The sequence below is a fragment of the Carcharhinus amblyrhynchos genome, chromosome 3 (assembly GCF_965287045.1).
Source record: "Carcharhinus amblyrhynchos chromosome 3, sCarAmb.v2.hapA, whole genome shotgun sequence".
In the NCBI taxonomy this organism is placed as follows: domain Eukaryota; kingdom Metazoa; phylum Chordata; class Chondrichthyes; order Carcharhiniformes; family Carcharhinidae; genus Carcharhinus; species Carcharhinus amblyrhynchos.
In genome coordinates, this window is record NC_137326.1 from 63833474 (window position 1) to 63845656 (window position 12183).

The 12183-nt window shown below is 42.8% G+C and overlaps 1 protein-coding gene across 3 annotated transcripts in view; it reads left to right on the top strand.

Moving 5' to 3' along the window:
* The window catches only part of ift122 (intraflagellar transport 122 homolog (Chlamydomonas)), a 211307-nt gene that overhangs the window by 28927 nt on the left and 170197 nt on the right, over nt 1-12183 (top strand). For all 3 annotated transcript variants that reach the window (XR_013886242.1, XM_080184780.1, XM_080184790.1), the window contains exons 6-8: nt 4421-4487; nt 5478-5618; nt 6698-6773. Coding sequence is in view for 2 of the 3 variants with exons in the window: in XM_080184780.1 (XP_080040906.1) it covers nt 4421-4487; nt 5478-5618; nt 6698-6773 (284 nt within the window). In the remaining variant the exon portion in view is untranslated. The remainder of the gene's footprint in view (nt 1-4420; nt 4488-5477; nt 5619-6697; nt 6774-12183) is intronic.

The window sequence follows — 12183 nt, forward strand, 5'->3', positions numbered from 1 at the left end:
CTTGTCTATCAAAAACCGATCTACCCGTGACTTAAATATATTTAGCGAGGTAGCCTCCACCACTTCAATGGGCAGAGAATTCCAGAGATTCACCACCCTTTGAGTGAAGAAGTTCCTCCTCAACTCCGATCTAAACTGGCCCCCCCTTATCTTGAAGCTGTGCCCTCTAGTCCTGCTATCCTTTCTAAGCGGGAAGAATCTCTCTACCTCTACCCTATCCATCCCCTTCATTATCTTATATGTCTCTATAAGATCCCCCTTCATCCTTCTAAACTCCAACGAGTACAGACCCAGTCTATTTAGTCTCTCTTCATAGTCCAACCCCGTCATCTCTGGTATCAGCCTAGTGAACCTCCTCTGCACTCCCTCCAAGGCCAAAATATCCTTGCGCAAGTGCAGCGAACAAAACTGCACACAGTATTCCAGCTGCGGCCTCACCAGTACCCTGTACAGTTGCAGCAAGACCTCCCTACTTTTATATTCTATCCCCCTTGCTATAAAGGCCAGCATTCCATTTGCCTTCTTGATCACCTGCTGCACCTGCAGACTGGGTTTTTGTGACTCATGCACAAGGACCCCCAGGTCCCTCTGCACAATAGCATGCTGCAGCTTTTCGCCCTTTAAATAATAATCCCTCCTACTATTATTTCTGCCAAAGTGGATAACCTCACACTTGCTAACATTATACTCCATGTGCCAGGTCCTCGCCCACTCGCTTAGCCTATCCAGATCCCTCTGCAGACTTTCCACACCCTCCACGCAATTTGCTTTTCCACTCATCTTCGTGTCACCAGCAAATTTTGTCACCCTACACTCAGCCCCCTCCTCCAGATCATCTATATAAATGGTAAATAGAACATAGAACATAGAACACTACAGCACAAACAGGCCCTTCGGCCCACAAGTTGCGCCGACCACATCACCTACCAACCTACAGACCTATCTATAACCCTCAATCTCATTAAACCCCATATACTCATCCAGAAGTCTTTTAAAAGACCCCAGCGAGTTCGCCTCCACCACCACTGACGGCAGCCGATTCCATTCACTCACCACCCTCTGAGTGAAAAACTTACCCCTAACATCACTTCTGAACCTCCCTCCCCGCACCTTAAATCTGTGTCCTCTCGTAGCGACCATTTCAAACCGGGGAAATAGCCTCTGAGAGTCCACCCTATCTATTCCTCTCAACATTTTGTAAACTTCTATCAGGTCGCCTCTCAACCTTCGTCTCTCCAGGGAAAAGAGTCCCAGCTCCCTCAACCTAACTTCATAAGGCATGCCTCCCAGTCCAGGCAACATCCTTGTAAATCTCCTCTGCACCCTTTCAATAGCTTCTACATCTTTCCTATAGTGAGGCGACCAGAACTGCGCACAATACTCCAAATGAGGCCTGACAAGGGTCTTATAAAGTTCCAGCATTACCTCCCGACTCCTAAACTCAATCCCTCGATTAATGAAGGCCAGTACACCATACGCCTTCTTGACCACCTCCTCCACCTGCGAGGCCGATTTAAGAGTCCTGTGGACCCGGACCCCAAGATCCTTCTGCTCCTCAACACTACTCAGACTTCTGCCCTTAATAGTGTACTCGTTCATCCCGTTGGTTCTGCCAAAATGGACGACAACACATTTATCCGCGTTGAAGTCCATCTGCCACTTCTCCGCCCAGTCCTGCATCCTATCTATGTCCTGCTGCAACTTTTGCCATCCTTCCAGATCATCCACAACACCACCGACCTTCGTGTCATCAGCGAACTAAATAGCTGAGGCCCCAGCACCGATCCCTGTGGCACTCTACTAGTCACCAACCGCCAATCAGAATAGCACCCATTGATACCAACTCTCTGCTTCCTATTAGACAACCAATCCTCTATCCATGCTAACACCTTACCCCCAACTCTGTGCACCCTAACCTTCTGAAGCAACCTTTTATGAGGCACCTTATCAAACGCCTTTTGAAAATCTAAAAACACCACATCTACCGGTTCCCCTCTGTCTACTGCACTAGTCACATCCTCATAGAAATCCAATAAATTTGTCAAACACGACTTCCCCTTAACGAATCTGTGCTGCATCTACTCTACCAAACCATTCTTTTCTAGAAAATTCTTTTCTGATTGAGGTGTATAAGATTATGAGGGGTATGGACAAGGTGAGTAGGGAGCGGCTGTTCTCCTTGGTTGAGGGGTCAATCACGTGAGAACATAGTTTTTGGGGAAGGGCAGGAGATTCACAGGAGATTTGAGAAAATTTGTTTTCACTCAGAGGATGGTGGGAATCTGGAAAGCACTGCCTGGAAGGGTAGTGGAGGCTGGAAACCTTACAACCTTTAAAAGATATTTGGATGAGCACTTGAAATATCGTAACATTCAAGGATATGGGACAAGTGCAGGAAAATGGGATTAGTGTGTCTTTAATGATAGTTGTCAGTGCAGACTACGTGGATTGAAGGGCCTTTTCAGCACTGCATGACTCTGTGACTTTCTGAAGTAACAAGTCCCACACTTTTGCTACTCCATGTGAAGAAGTTTCCTCTGAATTCCCTATTTGATCCCTTGGTGACTATTTTACATTGATGGACTGTAGTTTTGCATTTATCCTCAGTGGAATCACTCTTTTTGTGACTGCCCTATCAAAATCTTTCATAACTTTAAAAATCTCAGTCTTTTCCAGAGACAGAGACCCAGCCCATTCATTCTTTCCTCGTGCGTAACCTCTCAGTTCTTCTATCATTCTAGTACATTTTTTCTGTAGATTCTCCACAGCATCTATTTATCTCTTTTTTATAATACAGCGACTGTACGCAGAACAGCAAATGTAATTTAACTAAGGCTTGACACTCACCTAGCAACTCTATATTTCAGTTCCGTCCCTTTAGAAAGAAACCTTCGGGCTTAATTTGCTTTTTTGCTATGGTCTTATTTACTTGCATCACTATTTTTAGTGATGTATGTATTCGTACTGCCAGATCTGTTGTTGTACTCTATTTAGATTCTCATTTTGCAAATAGTATGTAGCTTCTTTATTTTTCTTACCAAATACCTCATACTTATTTACATTAATATTTATTTGCCAATTACATACCCATTCTGGAAATAATTCTCTTGTTGCAATCTTCCTTGTTATTGGCTATCATCCCTCTACAATGTTCTCTGCAAATGCAGAATTTGTGCCTTTGACTTCAAAGGCCAAGTCATTAATGTGAATTCTGAACAATAGTGGGACTTGTGGGCTCTATCACTTTGTCACTCTGAATAGCTAGTGTTTGCCCCATCCTTTCTGCTTTCTGTCTTGTAGTCAGCTAGTTTTCCATTCTGCGTTTAGCCTCTGATCCTGCATGCCCTGACCTTATTCATTAGTCTCCTATATGACATCTCATTGAAGGGCTTTTGGAAACCTGGATTAATGATATTAATATGTCAACGGCATTCTGAAACCCATTGTACAAAGTACCCCCAGCTTTTGTTGAAACACTATAGACTTCCTACAAAAACTGAGCACACAGGGAGCATTTGAATCAGGAGCACTCCTTGTTACAATGGATGTCTTGGCACTCTACATTCTCTTAGAATTTATTTCTCTTAGAGCATTGTGAATCCCCAGGCCGAGGCAGAGTCAATGAATGTTTGTAAGACCAAGTAGATAGATTATTGACTGACAAGGGAGTCAAAGATCATTGGGGGTAGGCAGAATGTGGAGTTGAGGGTGCAGTCAGATGAGCCACACTCTTATTAAATGATGGAACAGGTTTGAGGCTTGAATGGCTTACTCCTGCACCTAATTTGCACATTAGTTTGTTCGTATTACTTTTAGCCAGAGGACCAGTTTCCGATTTCCAGGCAAACCCAGGATCTTTTGGAAAGAGGCTTTAAAATTTTAACCCTGGTGGCTTGGTGGAAGGCTAGGTGTTATAACCTGATTTTAGCACTGATGAATCTTCCGATGTTACTCCTTCATTCAGCAGTCTGCTGCAAAAGCCAAGCTGGCCTTACAATATAAGGCTTTCGAAAGTTAAAAAGTTAGGTCTTGTGATGGCTTCCCATTGATACATGATAGTTAACATGAATACACTATTAAATGTTTCTAAGAGCCTTCCACCTCCGATCCACAGTGTTTCCCCATTTACTCTATATTCTCATTCTTGTGTTTTTTCAAAATTATTACCTCATACTTTTCAGTATTAAACTGCATTTGGCACTTGTTCACCCATTCCACTAATCTATCCAAATGCTCCTGAAATCTCATAGCCACCCTTGCAGTTTGCCAGATCCCTATTTTTGAAATAATTACTACAAGTAGGTTAGAAACAGACATTTGAGTTTACAGAGTGATTGAACTATTGGAGTAAGAGATTTGAATTCTCACATTTATAATTTCATTCAAATTTGCCTTTATGTTTAAAATGACTTAAATGCAGGTTTGTGGTCTCCAGAGCAGAAATCTGTCTCCAAGCACAAAGTCAACAGCAAAATCACCTGCTGCAGGTAATCCAGTCATTGCTACTTGTATCATTGCTCGTGGGGTTTTAAATATTTTCTCAAGGCTATTGGTTACACACTGTTTGAACTTCACACTTGTAGTTGCAAACTTCCGACCTGTTGCCCACTATCTCCTGTGATACAATTCCATGTTAAACACATAGATCTACAATGCAGTTTGCTTATCCTGGACAATATGTTTCATTATTGACTGAAGGGTTAGTCTACACAGCTATAAAGGGAACACAAATTTATCAGGCTGTACAAAATGGCCCTCACAATGACCAATGTGTGAAAATGACTGAGTTAGTATGGGATGATGCCATCCATCCTGCAGCCTGGGATCTCCACTTTTCCATCCACCCTTGTGAAAGTGTACTGTTGGTTAAAAAGACAGTTTGTCAGAATCTTTTCATCAAAGCACTGAGATTAATCATGAAGACTTTTGACTATATCTTGGGAATTACTGCAAATATTGCAGAAATATGTTCAGTGTCATACTGAGCAAGCATTCCCTCACATTCAGTTTTGCACTACTATCGTTAAAACGTTGCGTTTGATGAAGAGAAGCATGAGGTGGCTGTAGTGGGAGCCAAGTATTCATGTGGAGTAGTGGAAAGCCAGATTATCTCTGTGAGGAGAATCATATCCCAATGAGGGGAGATAGGTCATCCCAGCGAGGAGACCCAGATCATCCTAACGAAGAGAGTCAGATCAGCCCAGCGAGGAGATTCAGATCATCCCCAAGAGGAGAGTCAGATCACCCCCAAGAGGAGAATCAGATCATTCCAGCAAGGAGAGCCGGATTGCCCCCGAGGGGGGAGCCAGATCGTCCCAGCACCACCCATTCAGTTGGATTTATAGCATATCCCAGCAGAACAGGAGCAATATCTCAAATGAATAAATTCAGGAACAGTAGTCTTGAAATGAATTGCAATTTTGCCCCCTTAAGATTGTTTCCTAAGCATATTCTCCTTCTTTGCTGTACTTTGCTAGTTGGACAAATGATGGTCAATATTTGGCCATCAGCCTGTTCAGTGGTATCGTCAGTATCCGAAGTAAGAGTGGAGAAGAGAAAGTGAGAATTGAGCGACCTGGTGCTGCCCCAATCTGGTCAATTTGCTGGAATCCATCCAAGTAAGTAAGGAAACATACCTCAATAAATTGGAGCAAATCTTATTGGAGTTTTTGGGATACTTACTGTTAGGTCATATGAAATGGAGTTTGGACAGTCTGAACCTAGTTTTTAATTTGTATGATTCTTCAGCAAACGTAAAATCCATAATTCAAAATTGATAGCACTAAATTGGCAATTTTCCTCAAATATTTAAACTAAAGGTGTTGAAAATGGCAAATTCCAATTAGTGTAGTGCTGATGCAACCCATTGTGCAAAGTACCCCCAGCTTTTGTTGCAACACTATAGACTTCCTACAAAAACTTTATTGTTTAGAGAAAGCAAAGAGATCTTTGCAGCCTGTTTGATCTGAGATATTTCTGAACTACGAACATGTGATGCAGATGACAGTTGGAAAAATGCTTTCATTCTTCAGCACCGTTACCTTTCACCTTAAGTCAGTTCACAAAAAAAAGTTATTAAATTATTTCTTTTTTATTCGCAGCACGTGAAGTTCCCATTGTGCACCCTGACAGTGGCACATTGTGAGAGGCTTCCTTGAATCTAAAGTTTTCCTTCTCTCTTAATACTTCAAAACAATTATAGTGAATATCTCTTCCATATAAGCCAAAGCATTGTTTCCAGTCGATTACAGTCTGTTCCTTTCTTTTATCTCAGTATGCTGCAATGTTGTAGCTACAGTAAAAAGTCTGACAACACCAGGTTTTAGTCCAACCGATTTATTTGATAATAGACTCACAAGCTTTCGGGGTTAGCCCCTTTGTCAGGTGAATGGAGAGTTCTGGCCTCAGACAAAGCATATAAAGCAAAGACAGTCCAACGCCGGCATACCCACATCATGTTGTAGCTAAGCATACCTAAAATTCAAAAACTTCATTTTACCTAATGTTTTCTTTTGTTGCCCTTTAGAGGAGCTGATTTTTTTGTATCAAATGAGGCAAGTGGTCACAGATTGACTGATTCCTGACTGGCACTGTTACAATTAGGAATGATGCCATACGCTAGAACACTAATGTATTTAACATAAGGTTATTGTGATATATAATCAATTAATATCTGAACTTTAATTTTGGATTGTAGAGATGAACACACTGACATCCTAGCTGTGGCAGACTGGGGGCAGCGACTTTCCTTCTACCAATTGAGTGGCAAACAGGTATGATTGGGAAACATTTCCATATTTGTCAAAAAAAAGTACAGAGAAATGTCACAAATTGTTCAGTTTTATAACCTATATCATATGTGAAACATAGAGCGTGCTAGTAAGAGCTTTGTGCCTCCTGTCATGGTTGCCGATTTCCTCCAGTTGATTGGTTCAATTTTCATATTCACAAAGCAGCACCAATCTAAACTGAAAAAAAGTGAGCAAGTATACTGAAGGGTGCTGAGTAAGAGTGTAAATAATCAGACAGTAATGACTCAGGAAGTCTGACTGGAAAGGAACATAGTTTATCACAGAATGAAAAATAAAATCACTACCATGGTGTACACCTACTTGTCCCTGCCTAGGATTACAGTTCAGCAGGCCCAGCCCTGTCACTGTCTGTACAGAGTCTGCACGTTCTTCCCATGTCTGCATGGGTTTCCTCCCACAGCCCGAAAGACGTGCTTGTTAAGTGCATTGGCCATGCTGGATTCTCTCTGTGTACCCAAACAAGTGCCGGAGTATGATGACCAGGGGGTTTTCACAGTAACTTCATTGCAGTGTTAATGTCTACTTGTGACACTAATAAATAAACTTTAAAAAAAGAACTCCTGAGATTAAAACATCATCCAGATAGGCTACCGTTTTGGGCACTGCTGGAAGGATGTTCTACATTACTCTTTGAAAAATAGTTCATACTGAGGACACCCCAGAGGGCAAATGAGTATACTCATTAGCTCATTGTGAGTATTTGTAGTGACATACTTCCTGGATGATACCTCAAGCTTCAGTTGGACATAAACGTGACTCGTGTCTAATTTGGAAAGTATGTGATGCACAATTCTTCAATGAATGGCATTGAGTATCTTTTTAAGTGGGAGGCTCTGTTGACCATCAGTTTATAATCCTCACAGAGCCAGACTGAATTGTCAGATTTTAAAATTGGGACTACTTGCATGACCCATTCAGCAAATTATACTGGCCACATAATGCCAAGTTCCCCTAGACATTCCAATTCGGCCTCTACTTTGGCATGTAGAGCCTAGGGGACCATCGTGCCTTGAAGTATTTAGGTCAGGCCCTAGTGTCCCTAATCCTCCTGAGACCTTCTTGAACACTTAGGCATACTTCCCAATAACTTTGCATAAATTGCCACAGCCTATTTTAAAGATCTGTTGTCAATCTAGGCAGATTTTCTGTACCCAGTGCCTTCCCAAAGGCTTAGTCCTGGATCCTTCACCACTATTAAGGGGAGTCGGACCGTCTATTTCCTGTGTGTAACTTGGATTACAGTGGCCCTAACAATATGTAAGGGCTCCTCAGTGTATGTGGCCAATCTAGCTTTGGTGTCCTGCAGGCTTAAAGGCAAGTAATCAGGGTCACCTGAAGTTTGCTCCCAATAATAGATACAGTGGCTCCTCTGTCTACCTTCATGACTAGAGAGTGACCATTTACCTAGAATTTAATATTGATTCGAGTCACTTAGGGTGACAATGCAATTTAACTCCATCAATTCCTCATTTAGCGGCTTGTTTATTTGCAAAGCCCTGTCCAGAGGGCTTCGGCCTGGGCTGTATGTGTTTTGCTTGTTCAGTATTCTTGTCTGAGATGGATCCTATGACTGCAAACGTAGCACAGAGGTGCTCGCTCCTTGCTGTACTGTGGAGAGACTTCCATGAAGTTCTGGAGTCTAGCAGTCTTCAACTCCAATTGCCTTTTCTTGGCAGCAAATGAGAGATGTGGTCTGGGGATTGTCCAAGGCTGAGGACGGTACCATATATGGACCTCTGATGCTCCTGGGCTCCTTTTTCATAGGTAAGAACTAGTTCTATGGATTTTTTGAGGTCCACAGTTAGCTCAGTTAGTAGCCTCCTTTGGGTTGCAATATTATTAATTCCATATATTAAGCAATCACTAAACATTTCCTGAAGTGCTGACCTGTACCCATAGAATCACAGAAACGCTACAATGTAGAAAGAGGCCATTTGGCCTATCGAGTCTGCACTGACCACAATCCCACCCAGGCCCTACTCCCATATCCCTACACGTTTACCCGCTAATCCCTCTAACCTACACATCTCAGGACACTAAGGGCAATTTTCGCATGGCCAAACAACTTAACCTGCACGTCTTTGGACTGTGGGAGGAAACCGGAGCACCCAGAGGAAATCCATGCAGAAACGAGGAGAGTGTGCAAACTCCACACAGATAGTGACCAAAGCCAGGAATTGAACCCAGGTCCCTGGAGCTGTGAAGCAGCAGTGCTAACCACTGTGCTACCATATTCACTGTGTTCCACGAATTTCTGCAGTCTCGTAAAGAATTTAGTGGTTGGTTCTCCAATGAGTCTATTTGCTGTGTAAAATCTGTAGCATTTGAATATAATAGACGGTTCAGGGTTGTAGTGGCCTGATACTATATCTACTATTTCATCAGCAGATTTTGAATCTGGCGCTGCTAGATAAGTTAAACTATTTATGATGCTAAAGATTGGGGTCCCAAAGCAATCAGGACGATGACATTTTGTCCGTCATAACCTTCTATCCTGTTTGCCCAGCAGAAATATCTAATTCTTTCAACGTGCTGGGTCCAATCCTCCATACCTGCATTGTAAATTTCCAGTTTCCCAAACCGTGGCATTTTCGATATCTCCCCATCACTGTCTTGAAAGGGAAGGTTGTCCAAAACATTTCTTATTCTTCGCCACCAATGTAAAAATTCAGAAAGCTTGACTGGAAAGCAACATAGTTTATTATAGAATGTAAAACGAATCCACTACTGTGGTGGAGACACGCTAGTTGCTGCCTGGGATTACAGTTCAGCAGACCCAGTCCTGCCTTATAAAATGCTCAGGTAGTGAGTTACAGCTGGGCAGGCCACTGCCTTTTACAGGGAACTCATACTCAAGGAGCTGCACAGGGAGATCAATCAGTGATTCCCATGGACCTAGTGGGTATTATCTCACAGACCTTCTTCAATAAAATAAAGGTGGAGCTGAACTAATTAAGTTACTCTGAATGTATTTTGACGACCCTTTCAATAGTTGGTTTCCTTCATCTCGCAAGCTCTGCAATTATACCTAGAATTTGTAAGAAGTCTGGATTCAGTGTATCAAAGAATAAGGATAGAATTTTCTGTCAAAATAACAGCAAGACTATCAGTGCCTGACATTAATTATATGTGAATGGAACAGCAACATCAGGTATAGAACAGTTACATGGCTCAATAGGGATATCTAAAAATTGCTGTCTGAGCAATACCAATCTGCTGTGACTATGTCACGCCAAGATCTGGACTCCTTTTTTTAAGACCTACCGTACTTGCCCATTAAACTTGCCAAAACCAGCATTAGAACATAGAACATAGAACATTACAGCTCAGAACAGGCCCTTCGGCCCACGATGTTGCGCCGACCAGCTTTTAAAAAAAACCAACACTAACCCACTAATCTAAACCAATCCCATTTCGTCCATAAACCTATCCACAGATCTCTTAAACGCCCCCAAATTAGTGCCCTTTTAATGACATTTTAAGTCTAATTCTTACTGAACAGCCTCTCTTGTACCATGATTAACTTTTGCTTGTGTGAAGTTTCATTAGTTCAGGTTTCAATTTTCTAAGGAGATTTTGAATTTTAATCTCTCAATCTATTTGTCTTTCTGTCTCTTTTACTTCCCCTACAGAGCATGATTTGACATTAAAATTTAGCATTTTAATTCATCCTCTTTTTCAGTCCTTTCCATTTTTATTCTCCAATCCTTAAATCTGATTGGCTAAGGAGATACCCTCTTTTGTTGCCCTATTCGCTCCAGCCCAAAATACCCTGTTTCCTTTATTGACATTATCAACTCATATTTTTAGAAACCTTACAGCCAAACATTTTTGAGCTGAAGCATGCACAAGTTTAACGAACAGCAGGCACCATAATATACCCATGGCAAAATACTGCGGATGCTGGAATCTGAAACAAAAGCAGAAAATACTGGAGAAACTCAACAGGTCTGACAGCATCTGTGGAGAGAGAAGAGCTAATGTTTTGAGTCAGGATGATCCTACGTCAGAGCTGAGTTATGTTATCTCCATGGCCGGGGGCAGCGCCTGCTTGGTTCTAATTGCACTAGTGGAGTGCCCCAGGGGTCGGTGCTGGGGCCTCAGCTTTTTACCATTTATATAGATGATCTGGAGGAGGGAACCGAGTGTAGGGTGTCGAAATTTGCTGATGACACCAAGATTGGGGGAACGGCAAATTGTGCGGAGGGTGTGGAGAGTCTACAGAAGGATCTAGATAGGCTGGGCGAATGGGCCAGGAAATGGCAAATGGAATTTAATGTTGGCAAGTGTGAGGTGGTCCACTTTGGTAGGAAGAATGGTAGGAAGGACTATTACTTACGGGGCGAAAAACTGCAGCAGGCGACGGTGCAGAGGGACCTCGGGGTCCTTGTGCATGAGCCGCAAAAACCCAGCTTGCAGGTGCAGCAGGTGGTCAGGAAGGCGAATGGGATGCTGGCCTTCATAGCGAAGGGGATTGAATATAAAAGTAGGGAGGTCTTGCTGCAGCTGTATAGGGCATTGGTGAGGCCGCAGCTGGAGTACTGTGTGCAGTTTTGGGCGCCGCACCTGCGCAAAGATATTTTGGCCTTGGAGGGAGTGCAGAGGAGGTTTACTAGGCTGATACCGGAGTTGAGGGGGTTGAGCTACGAGGAGAGGCTGAATAAACTGGGCTTGTACTTGTTAGAGTTTAGAAGAATGAGGGGAGATCTCATTGAGACGTATAAGATGATGAATGGGATGGATAGGATAGAGGTGGAAAGACTCTTCCCGCTCAGAAAAGCCAGTAGGACTAGGGGGCACAGCCTCAAGATAAAAGGGGGTTGGTTTAAAACGGAGTTGAGGAGGAACTTCTTCACTCAAAGGGTGGTGAATCTCTGGAATTCTCTGCCCGTTGAAGTGGTGGAGGCTGCCTCGCTAAATATTTTTAAGACGCGGGTTGATGGGTTTTTGATAAGAGAGGGGATTAAGGGTTATGGGGAGAGGGTGGGAAAATGGAACTGAGCAGCGACAGATCAGCCATGATCTTATTGAATGGCGGGGCAGGCTCGAAGGGCTAGATGGCCTACTCCTGCTCCTATTTCTTATGTTCTTATGTTCTGAGATGGTCCAAGTGCTTCTTTAGGGTTTTGCCCTGAACTTTGACTTGTAACATATTGATTCTGTTTCTTTCATAATTATCTCAGGGACCTATCTGGGACCATCCCCAAAGTTCGTCATGTGAACCAGATCACCTGTTGCAAATGATTTTTTCTGTCCTTACAGAATCATAGTTTCTTTTTTGGTTTTCTTCTTGGGAGTCCACCCTACCTGCCTGGTTTGGGAGTAGCAGGCTTTATCTGGTACATAGCTATTGTCTCATTAACAGTTCTGG